The sequence below is a fragment of the Fukomys damarensis genome, unplaced genomic scaffold (genome assembly GCF_012274545.1).
Source record: "Fukomys damarensis isolate Sample0158 unplaced genomic scaffold, DMR_v1.0_HiC HiC_scaffold_24, whole genome shotgun sequence".
In the NCBI taxonomy this organism is placed as follows: domain Eukaryota; kingdom Metazoa; phylum Chordata; class Mammalia; order Rodentia; family Bathyergidae; genus Fukomys; species Fukomys damarensis.
This window is the reverse complement of record NW_022900936.1, coordinates 2,614,893-2,628,479: the sequence shown is the minus strand read 5'-3', so window position 1 is coordinate 2,628,479 and position 13,587 is coordinate 2,614,893. Positions and strand designations below refer to the sequence as shown.

Sequence of the window (13,587 nt, the reverse complement as noted above, 5' to 3'; positions counted from 1 at the left end):
CCGGACAGACGCCATGAGGGTGGGGGTGAGCTCGGGGTTCAGGGAGATCATGCCACTGCGTGGCTCTCAGCACACAGACCCTGCACCCCACCTGCCTGCTCCTCGTGACCCCTCTCACCGGACAGGCCCTCCTGCTTTCTCTCGGCGCAAACTTGCCTCCTCCATGGCATCCCGCCTTCCTGGCTCCACTATTCCCTAGCGGACACTGCGGGGCAGCCGTGGTGCAATGGAGTACTATTCAGCCATAAAGAAGGATCAGCTTGAGAGAGACATCCCGAGGTAAACGGATGCACCTTGAGACCATACCCTGAAGTGAAATAAATCAGACACTCACGTGTAAATATTCCTTTGTCTCTCTGGTATGAGGAATTGAATGTGTAAATAAGGACCAAAGAGAATAATAGATATTGTGAAATAGGGAGAAATTGTTCAAAATTATACCCAGTGTGAGATACTTTGTTAATAATTTAAAATGTTTTATTCAATAAAAGGTATAGTGCTATTAGGAAATGAGTTGAGAGACAGATTAGCAAGTGAAAATATATTCTTTTACGATCACAGTACACGGTATATTTGCCTTGCTATTCTCTAATAAGTTTTGTTATGAGAAATTATTTTTCATAGGACAGCGTTTATATTTTCTTTATTAATATCTACTTATATTGCACTAAAATAAAAAGTGCACCATGAATACCCTGTAGCTGTGCCGTGGGGAGTGGCCAGGGCCCAAAGGAGAATTGCTGGAGGACAGAGTCCGCTCCATTCCTGTGCGGAGACCCCTCCCGTGCGTGCTGCTGGTCCGTGCTGCTCTATGCCCACGCGGTGCACAGCTCTCTGAGGCCGGGCAGCACCTTGTGGATGTGCTTCTCCCACCCGAGGGCGGTGCCTCCACAGTCCCGTTCCCGTCCGCGTTCCCTTCCTGGTGTCGCCGCACCAGCGCTTGTCTTCCTGCTTCTCTGCCGCTCTTTAAAGCAAGAGCGCGCCTCTCACGACTTAGGAAGGGTTGGGATCCGCCTCTGTGCTTCGGCATCTCCTTCCCCGGTTCTCACTGCAGGAGCCTGAGCTCACGTTTCCCTTCAGTTCTGTCTGCATTTCCACTGTCTACTGGAGGTCTGCAGTCTGTGCTCGGCCGGACCCATTTCTGTCGTCCCACAGGCTGAGTCCACTGGCTTGATACCGTCTGCTGAGCGGACGGCACATGCTTTCATCTCTTCTCCATGATCGGAGATCACACGACGGGGCTCTCGGAACGAGCTCTTTCTGTGACATGAAAAGCAGTAACCCTTCCACTCTGGATGCGTCATCTGTTTTTAGAACAGTGCGTATTTGTCCTCGAGTTGGCTAAGGCATAGATTTGTTCGCATGCACTGGCTTAACTTACTATTATTTCATCTAAAGCTTGGCTTATTTTTACCCCTTTTTTGATCAATTAAAAAAAACTGTTATGAACTGGGGATGTAGCTCAGCAGTGCAGCTCCTGCCTGGCAAGTTCAAGGTCCTGAGTGTAATTCCCAGTACAAAAATAAATAAATAAAAATAAAAAGATGTTAATATTACTGAACATAATTATTGATCAGCTATTTTCTGTGATAGTGATGTTTTTGTGTTGAATTCTACCTTATGTTACTGAAAAAATGTCATTCCTCCCCTTTTCTACCTCGGGTTTTTCTGGTGGATCTTTTGCTGCTTCTTCATCGCTGGCTCCCTGGAGCCTTTTGTTCACGATGTTGATCAGACCCTGTCTTTGTGTGTATGATTTTAATCCACATTCACATACGTTTACTTTAATGTATCTCATAGTGAGTTACGTGGGCCAAGCTCATTCCTGCTTTCCATTTGTTCTGTTATTTTCTGTTTTCTCTTTAGCTTCCACGGAACTCACTCAGGCACTGATAGGGGAGCTCATGGGAAGTTCTGTTTCTCCTAGAAATACACACAGTTTTATTGCTGTGCACCCAATTTCCTTGTAGAAGCTGTTGTGAAAGAGTTGGTGAATTTACTGAAGAAAGAACAAGTCACTTGTTATCTGTGTTAATTCAGGATTGAGGGCAAAGCACCTTGTTTTTGCTGGTCCTTACTTCTCAAGCTGTATGTGAGTGGGGAGGAAATGCGTAGGTTCCCACTCTGAACCTTGCGCTGAGGACACCGAGTGTGTCCGTGCTGAAAGTCATCTCGTCTGAGTCCTCCTCGTGTAGAAACTGAGGTTCGGCAGAGTAGAGAGACTTGTTTGGGGATGCACAGCTGGCCCTCAAGAATACACAGGAGGTCCCTGTGCTAAGTTTTGTATGGATTTATGCCGATCAGAATGAACAGTATGGAGGGAACAAATGGGGCGAATCTTTTCTTGGCCTCCCTTCAGTGTTCAACAGCGTGCCTTCATTGTATCACCAGGGCAGTGTCCTAAGACTTGTCCCCATGACTTAGCTGTTTACAGCTTTGTGGAAACACCACACCTACCTTTATCATGCCCTTGTCTTCACTGTGACGATTTCACTGCTTTACTCGGAAAATACAGCCCCATTACATCACGAATGACTGATAACCAGCCTTCTAGAGAGGGGTGACGTCTTCTAAGTCAAGGTTGTCACACGTACTTCTCAAGTCAGTGCTCTGCTCTTTCTACCAGTCCTAGTCAAGGAGCTAATTAGAAAAAGAAGCTGAGTTTTAAAACCCATGCCAGCCGTCGCATGAACCTTGTTTGTTCCTGTCGTCGGACCCCTCCAGTTAGAGTCACGTCAGACACCGGCACAAATGAAAACAAAATGAAACACGGCCACACAGAAGACACAGAGCTGCGATCTGCAGTGATTCAAATGGCCTTTCCTCAGGACTCGCATCGTGGGTCAGCTCAGATTCGGCAGACAATGACCACTGTATTGAAAGTCTGCTGCACACACACTGCTGGCCTCACTGGGGGAACGTGTCCCCTGTTCTCCTCCATCCACAGGGACTCTGATGAACTGGAAATTCTCACGAACGCTGAAGTTGTCTGTTAAAGAGGTAATGAGGTGCTCTTTATTTCGGTGTGACCTGATTGTAGCTGTAAAACATCTTCCTGGAGTTCACTGTCCTCACCCTCAGAAGTGTCCACCTCTGCCCAGTGTCCACACCAGTGGGCAGTGTTATGGATGAGCGTTGAAGATGATCCATCCTGAAAGTCCTGGAGGACATGCCAGCTGGCCTTTACCTCCTCTTACCGTTGCCCACCCCACACTCCACTGTGCTGAGGTGTTTCTGTATTCATAAGGCATTTCAACTATTTTTTTCTTGTGTGGATTTACTTGGTTATTCTAGGCAACTTTTTAAGGAAAAAAGCTATTTTTTTAACCTCTTTCCTCATTGTCATATTGTCTCTATAGTTCTTCTCCCATCTGCCAATCCAAAATAAGCATCCAACATAAGAACTCTAGTTTAAAACTCATCATAGAAGAGTTGGCTACTTCATCCCTGATTTATTGCAACATTCAGTTTCAGACCGTGGTTGAAATCAGGGCAGCTTAATGGGTAAAAACAACAACAGTAACAAAGAAAAAACTGTTGTGAACAGGGAGAGGGGACATTTCCAGAACTGTCAGTGAGTCCTGGTCTCCTGTGAGCCACGACAGCACAAGGTGATTAATAATAAAGACAGGAATCAAGACTCAGAGAAGATGCTGAGCTTTGGGCCTGATCGAAGACAAAAGCTCCCAAACTTGCCACGGCTTCATTCGTACATCAGGAGCAACAGAAGTAGCAAATGACTCAGAGGTCAGCAATGATCTTAGAACGATGAGGAACTATGCAGATGAAGATTTTGTTCCTCCCAGGATGTCTTCAGCTCGTGTAATCTAGAGTGTCACAGCATCACAGGACCACTGAAGCTCTAGCTGCGACCAGAGGCAAAAATCAAGTTATGCCTCAACATGCCATAGCTGGAAAATTGGGCCTAACTGTTTTTTGTTTGTTTGTTTGTTTGCTTGTTTTTGGTACCGGGGATCAAACTTGGATCCTTGCACTTGCAAGGCAGGTGGTGGAACCACTGAGCTAAATCCCCAGCCCCCAAATTGTAATTTAATTGTGCAATGATTTTTTTCCCAAAAATTGTGTAGACTTGCTCCCAACAAGTAAACCAATTTTTTTCTTTAAAGTAATGAGCAGCTGTTGAAAAGAACCCTTCAGCTCTTCTCTGCCTGCTCTCTTTTCCCCGCTGTTCCACGGGAAGGCAGCGGGGTGCTGCTCCTCATACAGAGGCTTCCCGGGAGAGGAGTTCTCCACTCGCCATCTGAGGTGAATGAGAGCAGTGTGGACGGGGGGCGTCGTGCTCAGGCCAGCGGGGCAGGCAGACCCAGCCTTGCTGTCTGCGGTGCACAGCATTCTGCTTCACGCCCACAGACTGAGGCAGCTCTGCAGGGAAAAGGCAGTGCGGACTCAGCGTGCAGGGGTTCAAGGAGTGTCTCGCAGCCAGGGCCTGTGGAGAGAAAGGGGTGAAGCAGACGAGACAGAGTCGAGACGCAGCCAGGGGACAGCCTCGCCCAGTGGCCTGGGGACTTGGGATTAAGAATGGCCTCCGGGGCATCTACAGTTGGGCAGCAGTGGGGAGACCAGGGAGGACGGCGCTGATTTCCACTCAGGCTCATCAAAGAAACCTGCAGGAGATGATCTGGAAGCAGAGGGGTGGACTCTTACCAAGTGCGGGCAGCTGCCGGGTGAGGTCTCGGAAGAAAGAGACCCGCTCACCACAGCGTTTTAGGGAATCACTTTGCTGTAGCTGTAGAAGGGGTTGCACTGTAGATAGATTTTAAAAATTAAGAAAAAAGAAAAACACTCGGGACATGGTGTAAAGGCTGTAAGACGACAAAGCTTAACATGTGTGGAAGAAGAAATCAGGCGGAGGACAAGGGGAGCAGAGCAGACAACTGCCGAGTGGCTGGAGATCACCAGAAGGTACAGCGAAGGACGTGCTGGCTGCTTCGAGCTCCTCACCTGTGAGATTTGCCGCCGCTACCAAGAAGCTGGGCCTGAAGACTGCTGAGGCCAAGGGGAACCGCAGTGGGTTGGGTTTGGGATTGGAGCTGCTTCCGGGACATGGAGACAAGGACATTCGCAGACGACGGAACTAGCAGGTGTGCAGCTCGAGACACAGCTTTCCGTTGAAAACTTAGAGCAGGGCGTCAGTAACAGTAAGCTGACAGCTGGAGCCAGGGGCGTAGGTGGGGCTGAGGAGAACAGGAGGACTCGGCCGTGTGGAGTCAGTTAGATACCAGCAAGCGAGCAGGAATGCTGGCCAAGTGTATTATTGTCGAGAATATGCTCCTGGTCTCTTTAGCTCATGAATAATCGTAGATCATGTTAGCCATAAAATACCACAACATTCAGTTCTAATAATTGAGAAGATTTAGCACTGCACTGGCCCTATTGGAATCCGTATTGAGTAAAATAAGGACAATAACTCTATGCAGGAGAAGCCCCATGCATTAGGAAATAGCACTAGAAAATAAAACAGCCCAACCCACCTTTAAAACTTCCAGGACCATGGAGTGTGTGAAAAGATGTATTTTATCCCAGCGGCATCTGCAGCAGGGATAACGTCCAAGTGACAGCGGGGTCAGTATGCTGAGACCGCAGACTCCCGGGCTCCTCCTGGTGCCAGCCGCGAACTCTGTCTGTGTGATTTTGTTGTTAGCATGGCTGTTCCAAAAAAGGGAGACGATAACAAATTCTAGCAAGGACGTGGACAAGAGGAGCCCTGTGCAGTGTTTGGCAAGAGGGTAAATGTACGGTCGTAGAGGAAGACCTTTGGCGGCTGCTCCAAAAATCAAAAACAGAAGCACATATGCAATCCAGCGATCACGCCTCAGTGCAACCCAGGAGTCAGGACGATATCTGACTCACACGTACATGTATTTATATATAAGATACACGGGAGCATCACTAGGCCTCTTCGTTTTTAGGTTTATTAGTACGTGTTTCCAGTTCATGCAGTTTACAGCCGTCTTGGGGAGTGGTCACAAGTACACACCCCAGCTTGTTTCTTCCTTTTTAATCCCTTTCCCTTCCCTCCCCCGTCCTCCAACTCCCCTTTTGACGTTAATCTTAGCTTATGTGACGGCATGCAGTGTTTACATTCGTTGAGGTATTAGGTTCCTTACATGGCCCATCTTTATTTTATTTATTCCCCTTCCCCTCTCCTCACCCTACAACCTTACAAGAGATCCCTCCCCTGCACCCGGGTACCCTGTCTGTATTATTCTCCTTGTCCTTTGCCTCACTCAAGGGAGAGATACTGAGCACTGTTTAAGCTTGTGTGTCTGGTTTGTTTCCTGGCCACATTTTATTTTCCAGGTGCACCCATTCTCTTTATTTTTGACCATGACTGGCTTCTGAAGTCACAGCAGGCTCGATGACCTCACACGTTTTCAAATTAAAGAAAATACAGGTGATTTGGTCCAGCTATTTTTCTCTGACTGTAGAGGAAAATGTTTCCTTATAGGATGTGGCTGATCCCCAGTACTCTCTGCAAACTTTGGCCTGCTCATTTCTCTTCCAAATCCTCCTTAAGAGAGGTGGACCTCTCAGTTGAACAAGCTTTGGATAATAAAATGTGAATTTCTCTACACATACCTGAGAACCTTAATTAATTCTGTTGCAGAAAGTCAGAGGTGTCATTTCTAATCGGTGCCTAGAGAAACATAGATACTATTAAATGTTCTGCTTCTGTAACCTGGGCTCTTCTGAGATGCCTGAGACACAGCCCTTTAAGGAAGAAGCCTTGGAAATAGGCCCTCTAGGTCACCATGACCGTGCCACGGGGGCTTCACCCTCCAGTGCTCTTCCCTCCCGGCAGGCAGGCAGGCAGGCAGGCCAGAGCGTCCCTGCTGGCTCTCCTGCCATCTTTTTGAGGTCAGTGTTAGTTGTCATCTGATATTAGTTCATAACGAACCCCAAGGGAGCACAGGACGTGAGGCCAGGGAGGGGCACGCGCTTCTGTCAGCATCTCAAACCTCTGGATTCTTTGCGCTCTCATGCTCCCCAACATGTCTTTCTTTACCCCTCACTGCTCCCCCTGAACTTCCGCCCTGGGGCGGGCACAGACACCGGGCACAGGCCTGGTAACAATGAGCCAGGCAGCTCTGGCTACAGCTGCTCCCCCACCGGTGGCCTGAATGTGCCGCTGCAGGGCAAGCCTGGAGTTGGTGCTGTCTCCTGGAGGGAGGCTCAGGTCCGGGAGTTGGAAGCCCCAGGCTCTAGGCCGACAAGGCTGTGACTGGGGCCTCACTGCTGTCCCACAAGGCGAGGACACAGTCTCGGGCCTCCAACACCCATGTTACATCTTGTTCAGATTTTTCCAGTGGAATGTGAGCCTTGAGGTTAGAAAAGAAAGGGCACGGGAGGAGCAGGAAAGAGAGAAGGACAGGGATCCGGTGCCTTTCTCCGATGCCCAGGGCCCTGCTTAGGATGTGCATCTCTGCCTACACCCAGGTGGCTGGGTCTCCTCGGCCTCTCTCACAGTTGAAGAACAGAACCACGGAGTTCTCCCACCCAGATCGCGGTCACACTGCTGGGCAAAGCCAAGTCCACAGTTTTCTCAGTGTTTCATATCCCTTTTTATCTGGGGGGAAAGTAAGCATCTTTTTCTACTGTATGAAAAACGGAATGTGATCCGTTGCTAAGGGACGAGACCCGAGAACAGAGCGATCTGATTTAGCGTTCTCATTAAGGGTTTAGACAGTGCGTCCACACTGGCATTTGGCAGGATTGGATGGCCCTGAGCGAGCTGCCTCAGAGCAGGAGCCCTCCAGTGTAAAACACACAGCCCTGGTAATAAGTGACATTTAGCAGATATTTACATACTTCTTGTCGAAAGGTTATGTCAAAACCGGGTGTGTGTCACACTCTGAATCTCCGCTCTTGTAATATCACAAGCTTCTGCTGTCAGCGGGACCCGGATCTGCCTTATTTGGGAATCCAATGAGCCAGATGAGGTAATGGGGACATCTTGAACATGTGGTTCAGCGTTCCACAAAAGCATGGAAAGAGTTTTTTAATTGCTCGGCTTAATTCTTCCCTTCGATTTTATATCTCATGAATCCAAACTACAAGGTTCTGGGCCCTCTATAAAATCATAAGCGTTCTCTAGGGCAGACTTGTGATTCCTCAGTGAGGCAAGAGAGACAAGCAGCAAAGAAAGCAAAGACACCGCTGCCAAGTGGGCCTGGGGTTTGGCCTCCCATAAAAAGGTGGTCACATCTTCTGGGCAGTGACTCCCTCCTTCTTCGTGCAACTTTATTGTAATTATTGTCATAGGCTCTTTTGTTCTTAAAAAATGTTTTAAAAATTCAAATATGCCTTTTTTTTCTTTCAAACTATTTACCAGTCCAATTATTTAAATACAAGAGGGCCACCTGCCACGAAAGCACAAGGTCCTGAGTTCGATCCCTGGTACCCAAAACATAAATAAATAAATACAGGATGACCAAAAATCACACATTCTTTCTGTTAATTTTTATAATAGAACAGGAAATGTACAGATGACAGTTTAATCAAATTTAGTCAGCCCAAGAATGGGCTGGTGGCAACGGCACCGGCAGAGGCACAGCGCACTGCCGCGTGGTGCTGGGGTGGCCGCTCGGCGTCACTGTGCGGACCGCAGGGCACAGCGCATTCAGTCGAGTCCATCCGGTGTGGACTTCGCGTTCATTTCACAAAGGCGGGGTGTGCGGGCCGCAGTCTCCCGCAGACCCCGCCTTCACGCTCCGCCCTGTCCGCTGCTTGCGTCTCAGCATCTGGCTTAGCACAGAAATGTGATGACAGATCGTGTGTCCTCATGGCTTAACGTGAGATGTTCAGAGCACGGGTCTCGCACTGAGTGACTCGCGCACATCCGCCTGTTGACACTGCTTTCAGTGCCATAAGGCACACTGGTTTCTTTTCTGCAATGTTCCTATGGCTGCATTTCTGAAACTTACTTATGTGACAAGAATTATATTCCTCATAATCACATGTACCAAAGAAAGGCAAGTATTTCAGAGTAATGGAAAGCATAGAGTTTAGTTTTTGTTGTACTTGGCTTTTAGATTTTTTTTATTTTATGAGAAACAAAACAAAATTTCATGATCAAAAAACAAGAGAATAACAATAGTTTTAAAACTGTGTACCGTTATCTTCAATGTAGTTACTCAGAGTACAAAGACATAAACCAAAAAAGCTCTTACAAAAAGAAACAAATAATAACACAAATCTGTTAAGTGAACTACTCAGACACACAGGCTCAAATGTCACATGGTTCAAAAAGCACAAAGAACAAAATAGAGTGACCAGGAGGAGGAAACGAGGAGAAAGAAGTTCAAGTACTTCCTCAAATTACAAGTTCCTCTGTTTAAAAAATATTCCGCTATATATGCTAATCGGTTCCTTCTATTCTACTGGTTTATCTTATAGTTCATTGTTTTTTGTTTTTAACACTCTTTCCTTTGTAGCTACTCCTTGCCTCTACTGTTGGAAAATAGCACTGAGTCCTTCCTCTGTCTTGTAACGTGAGGCAGTCTTATATTTAGCAGTTATTGACAGCTCACCTACATTGTTTGATTAGCAAATGGGTAGGTCAAAAACACCAACTTTTCTTGCCTAATTTGGGGATGGGGTAGTAAGACCTCATCTATTTCTTTTTCCTCCTATAATGGATGGAGAAATCGAGCCTTTTCCCCACCACTGACCTTCAGCTTACCGCTTCATCTCACCTTCAGTGCTGGTGAATGGAGTTCTGTGTAGACGCCTCTCGGGTTTGTGACACCGGGTTCCATCTCTCAGAACTCAGGGCCATGCATTCGTTTTACCAACAAGGAAACAGAGGCCTGAAGAAGGTTCAGTAACTGTCCAGTAGCCCAGCGGGACCTAAAGGCAGTCTGGTTCCAAAGTTCTTGCCCTAGAAAACTGCTCTGCCGTGGAGAGGACAGACACTAAGTCGGTGGCCAGGGTGTGCACGAGGGCGCTGACGGACAGGTTTCTGTGTGCGAGACGCGAAGGAACAGACAGGAGACGAACACGCAGATTTGTTGCTCATCACATCAGCCGTGCAGCGAACGCTCACGCCACAGGGGCACATTTAAGGACACAGGCATCTTTGGTACCGGGGGCGTTTCCCCAGCACATCCCCGCTGTGATCCGTTCTGCCTCACCCTCACCCGGGACAGCCCCTCCTTAGTTCCTTCCGTCTTTGCATCAGATCAGCTCCTGTAGACCCAAAGCTGCAGCAGCCCACTGAGAAGCGCGGCAGTTTCTGACTGAGCGTGTTCGCACCTCCGGCAGTTTTCGTCCGCTTGGTTTTTAATTTCTCTGATGAGAGGGGACCAGAGCAGCTCTGGCTGCTTTTGCCATTCCGAGTTCCAGTGCCCACCGCCTCTGCAGGTGATGGAGCAGCAGTGATGCCAGGCGCCCTGCTGTGCCCTGCTGCTCACGCCGCCTGTGTCCAGACTGAGTGCTGTACGGTCGGGGACCGGCACATTGCGGGCAATGCCCATGCCCTGCTCGTGCAGCCTCACCAAGAACATGCCAGGTGCTGCGTACAGCGCGCCCCAGTCCATGAGTGGAGGGCTGACTGAATGTGCAGATTTCCCGCCAGCTCTCTGTCTCCCCCAGGCCGATAAGGGGATGAATCTTAAGTGACTAAAGAGCAGACTCCGCGGACATCTTTCTGTTTAACGGCTTGCAGCATCACCCAATGCACTAGCCGATTTTTATTAGGTTACTGCTTGCTTGAGGATCTTTTGTGTCCTTAGCCATTTCCATGCCCCTGCATATAAATAACATTTTTCATTTAAGAAATACGCAAAAAATCCCATGACAAAGACCAGCAATGCAGGTCCTGATCTCAGCCACGCAGTCCTTCTAGAACAGCTGACTAGTATTTAGTTAAGGGCTAACGAATGTCTTTATGTCTCAGGGCCTCATCAGCAGAGGGAAGCTGGGAAGGGAGGCCCCCACCCTGAGGCTGATGGGTGTGGATGGTTGGTATAACCCCCCTCGCCCATGGCGCACAGGGATCCACACTGGGTCCACACGGGGCTCCCCAGGACCCAGCTTAACCAGTATAACACTGATCCCCTCCCTGAGGAAGAATTGTCCTGAGGCAGAGTGTACAGGGAGGAGGTGATTGGCTGTACCACCTAAGGACAGAGCCTTCCAGAGCGACGGTGTCGCAGTGGCTCTGGCAGCCCGGGCCGTAGACTGTGGCCATGTCCTGAACAACGACAACTCCAACAGCTTGTCTCGCACCAGCTCTTAAGTTAAGGTCCTATACACTAATGAAAGATGTTAAAAGGTATGGAATAAAGATGCAAGTTTTCCTAACAGGAATGCTCATAACCCGCAGGGCCACTAGGCAACAGAGAAGCACTTCAGCTCTAAGACTGGGGTCTCTGTTTCGCAAGTGGTTTGGAGTATCCCTGTTGGCCAGGCATAAAATGGGCGGATGTGGGGAAGTCATCCTAGTACAATTCACAGCCAAGCAGCAAAGGAACCTCTTGTACACATCGTTTTTAAAAGATTTGGAGGAAAATCCAAATCCAAACCCTCTTTTCATTTACACTGCAGAGTGGTCTGAAATGTTTTAATTTAAAAATGATTCTTGAATTTAAAAACGTCTTGCACTCAGAAATTCATCGTATTTGTCAAAGTGCAAATCAGCACTTTGCCTGTGCTTGCAGACAGCCCACGGAGCAGGGCGCATCCCCGGGTGGGCTCGAGGGGCCGGCGGCACCAGTGGTGGGCGTCCCGGGCGGCTCTTCCAGGGAAGGGGACTGAGACACAGCTCCACGTTCCCTCTGCTCCATGACTTGGTCTTTTTCCTTTTTCTTTCAGTCCCTCCTTTCATTCAGCCCTTTGAGTTTCCGAGATTCTCCATCGGACAGCGGGTCTTCATCCCGTGCGTGGTGGTCTCGGGGGACCTGCCCATCACCATCACCTGGCAGAAGGATGGGCGGCCGATCCCAGCCAGCCTCGGGGTGACCATTGACAACATCGACTTCACCAGCTCCCTGCGGATCTCCAACCTCTCCCTGATGCACAACGGGAATTACACCTGCATCGCCCGTAACGAGGCAGCGGCTGTGGAGCACCAGAGCCAGCTCATCGTGAGAGGTGAGCGCAGGGCCCCTTCCGCTCTGGGCGGGCCAGGGCGGCTCCAACCCCACTGAGATACCGGGACCCGGATTTGGAAAGTCGGTCTGTCCCTTTCCAACACCATGGCTCTAGAATCCTCCAAGAAGTCCTCTAAAATGCTTCATGTGCCTGAGATCTAGTATTTCACATAATCAGCAGCCAAGAAATGTGTAAGTGAAAATGGGGGGCTGTCACACCACAGGCCTTCGACCTAACCCGGTGATTCTCTGGGACTGAGGTCTGTTAACCCTGGCCTTACTGTATTTATAGTAAATGGGACTTCTTAATAATAATTCTTATCAGCTGGGCGTGGTGGTGCACACCTATAATCCCAGCACTCGGGAGGCTGAGGCAGAAGGATCTCTGTGAGTTCGAGACCAACCTGGGCATGTACATAGTGAGTTCCAGGTCAGTCTCAACTACATAGTGAGACCCTGTCTCAGAAAACAATAATAATAATAATAATACTTATCATTTAGACAAATGGCCTCTAAAATTCATATTTGCCAAAACTATATATAGTTTTTTAAATGTGGTTTTCTTTGCACCTTTCTTCTGTTTAGCATGAAATCTATTATTATTTTTGCAGGCTGCCTGAGCCTTTTTAAATGAAGCAGAGTGTTACAGTGTTTACGAAGATCAAACCCAGGTGGTCTAACTTGTAGAAAATATTAGCATAGTCTCACTGCACCTAAAATGAGTCAGTCTTCTTTCAAATCTTTGCTCAAGACACCAGCTTCTCACTAAGGGTCACACTGCATTTGTGAATTAAGCGCCGGTTTGTCCCTAATCTGTCAAATATGAATGATTCTCCAAGACTGCAGTATCCATTCATACTGCAAAGGTAATGGTATGAAATTAGCAAGTTATGTTACCCTCGGCCACTTATATTTTACAATTCCTAGATGCTGTGGTTCAGAGGAGGATGAATTCTGTTATCGTCAGATTTTCCAGTAGCAGGCTCTTCCTTCAGCAGGGTAATTCCCCATGCTTCCTCGGTCCTCAACTCCTGTGTTCCCAACACCTCCCCTTCCTTTCTCACTGAAAAAGAAACTGTCTTCCCATCGACTGGCCGAGGGAGGCTAGGCCCAGCCAGCAGTTGTGTGAAGAAACCTACTTCCTATTTCTGAAAAAAAAATTCCCAGGGTTCATAAGCAAGAAAATAAATCTTCAGTTAGATACAAACTGAAGATAGTCATAACACTCTTCCTCTTTCACCTTACACTTCTGAATAGAAGAATTGAGACACTGGAGTTTTTCCTTTGATTCTTTTAAAGATGAAAATCAGAGCCAACCATGTCAGTTGCCCAAGTGTTTTCTTAGAAGCGGAATGGACTCTTAGCATTGCTTTCAAAGGGCAAAACTTTCCATCAAATTATTTTCATTATAATCTGCACTGAAGGATCCAGGTCAGGGAACACAAATGATAGATAAAAGTGTACGTGGATATTC

At 48.1% G+C, this 13,587-nt stretch overlaps 1 protein-coding gene across 1 annotated transcript in view; it reads left to right on the top strand.

Moving 5' to 3' along the window:
* The window catches only part of Dscam (DS cell adhesion molecule), a gene marked incomplete at its 5' end in the record, with an annotated part of 531,581 nt that overhangs the window by 326,175 nt on the left and 191,819 nt on the right, over window positions 1-13,587 (top strand). The window contains one exon of the mRNA XM_010636598.2: window positions 11,836-12,114. Coding sequence (XP_010634900.1) covers window positions 11,836-12,114 — 279 coding nt within the window. The remainder of the gene's footprint in view (window positions 1-11,835; window positions 12,115-13,587) is intronic.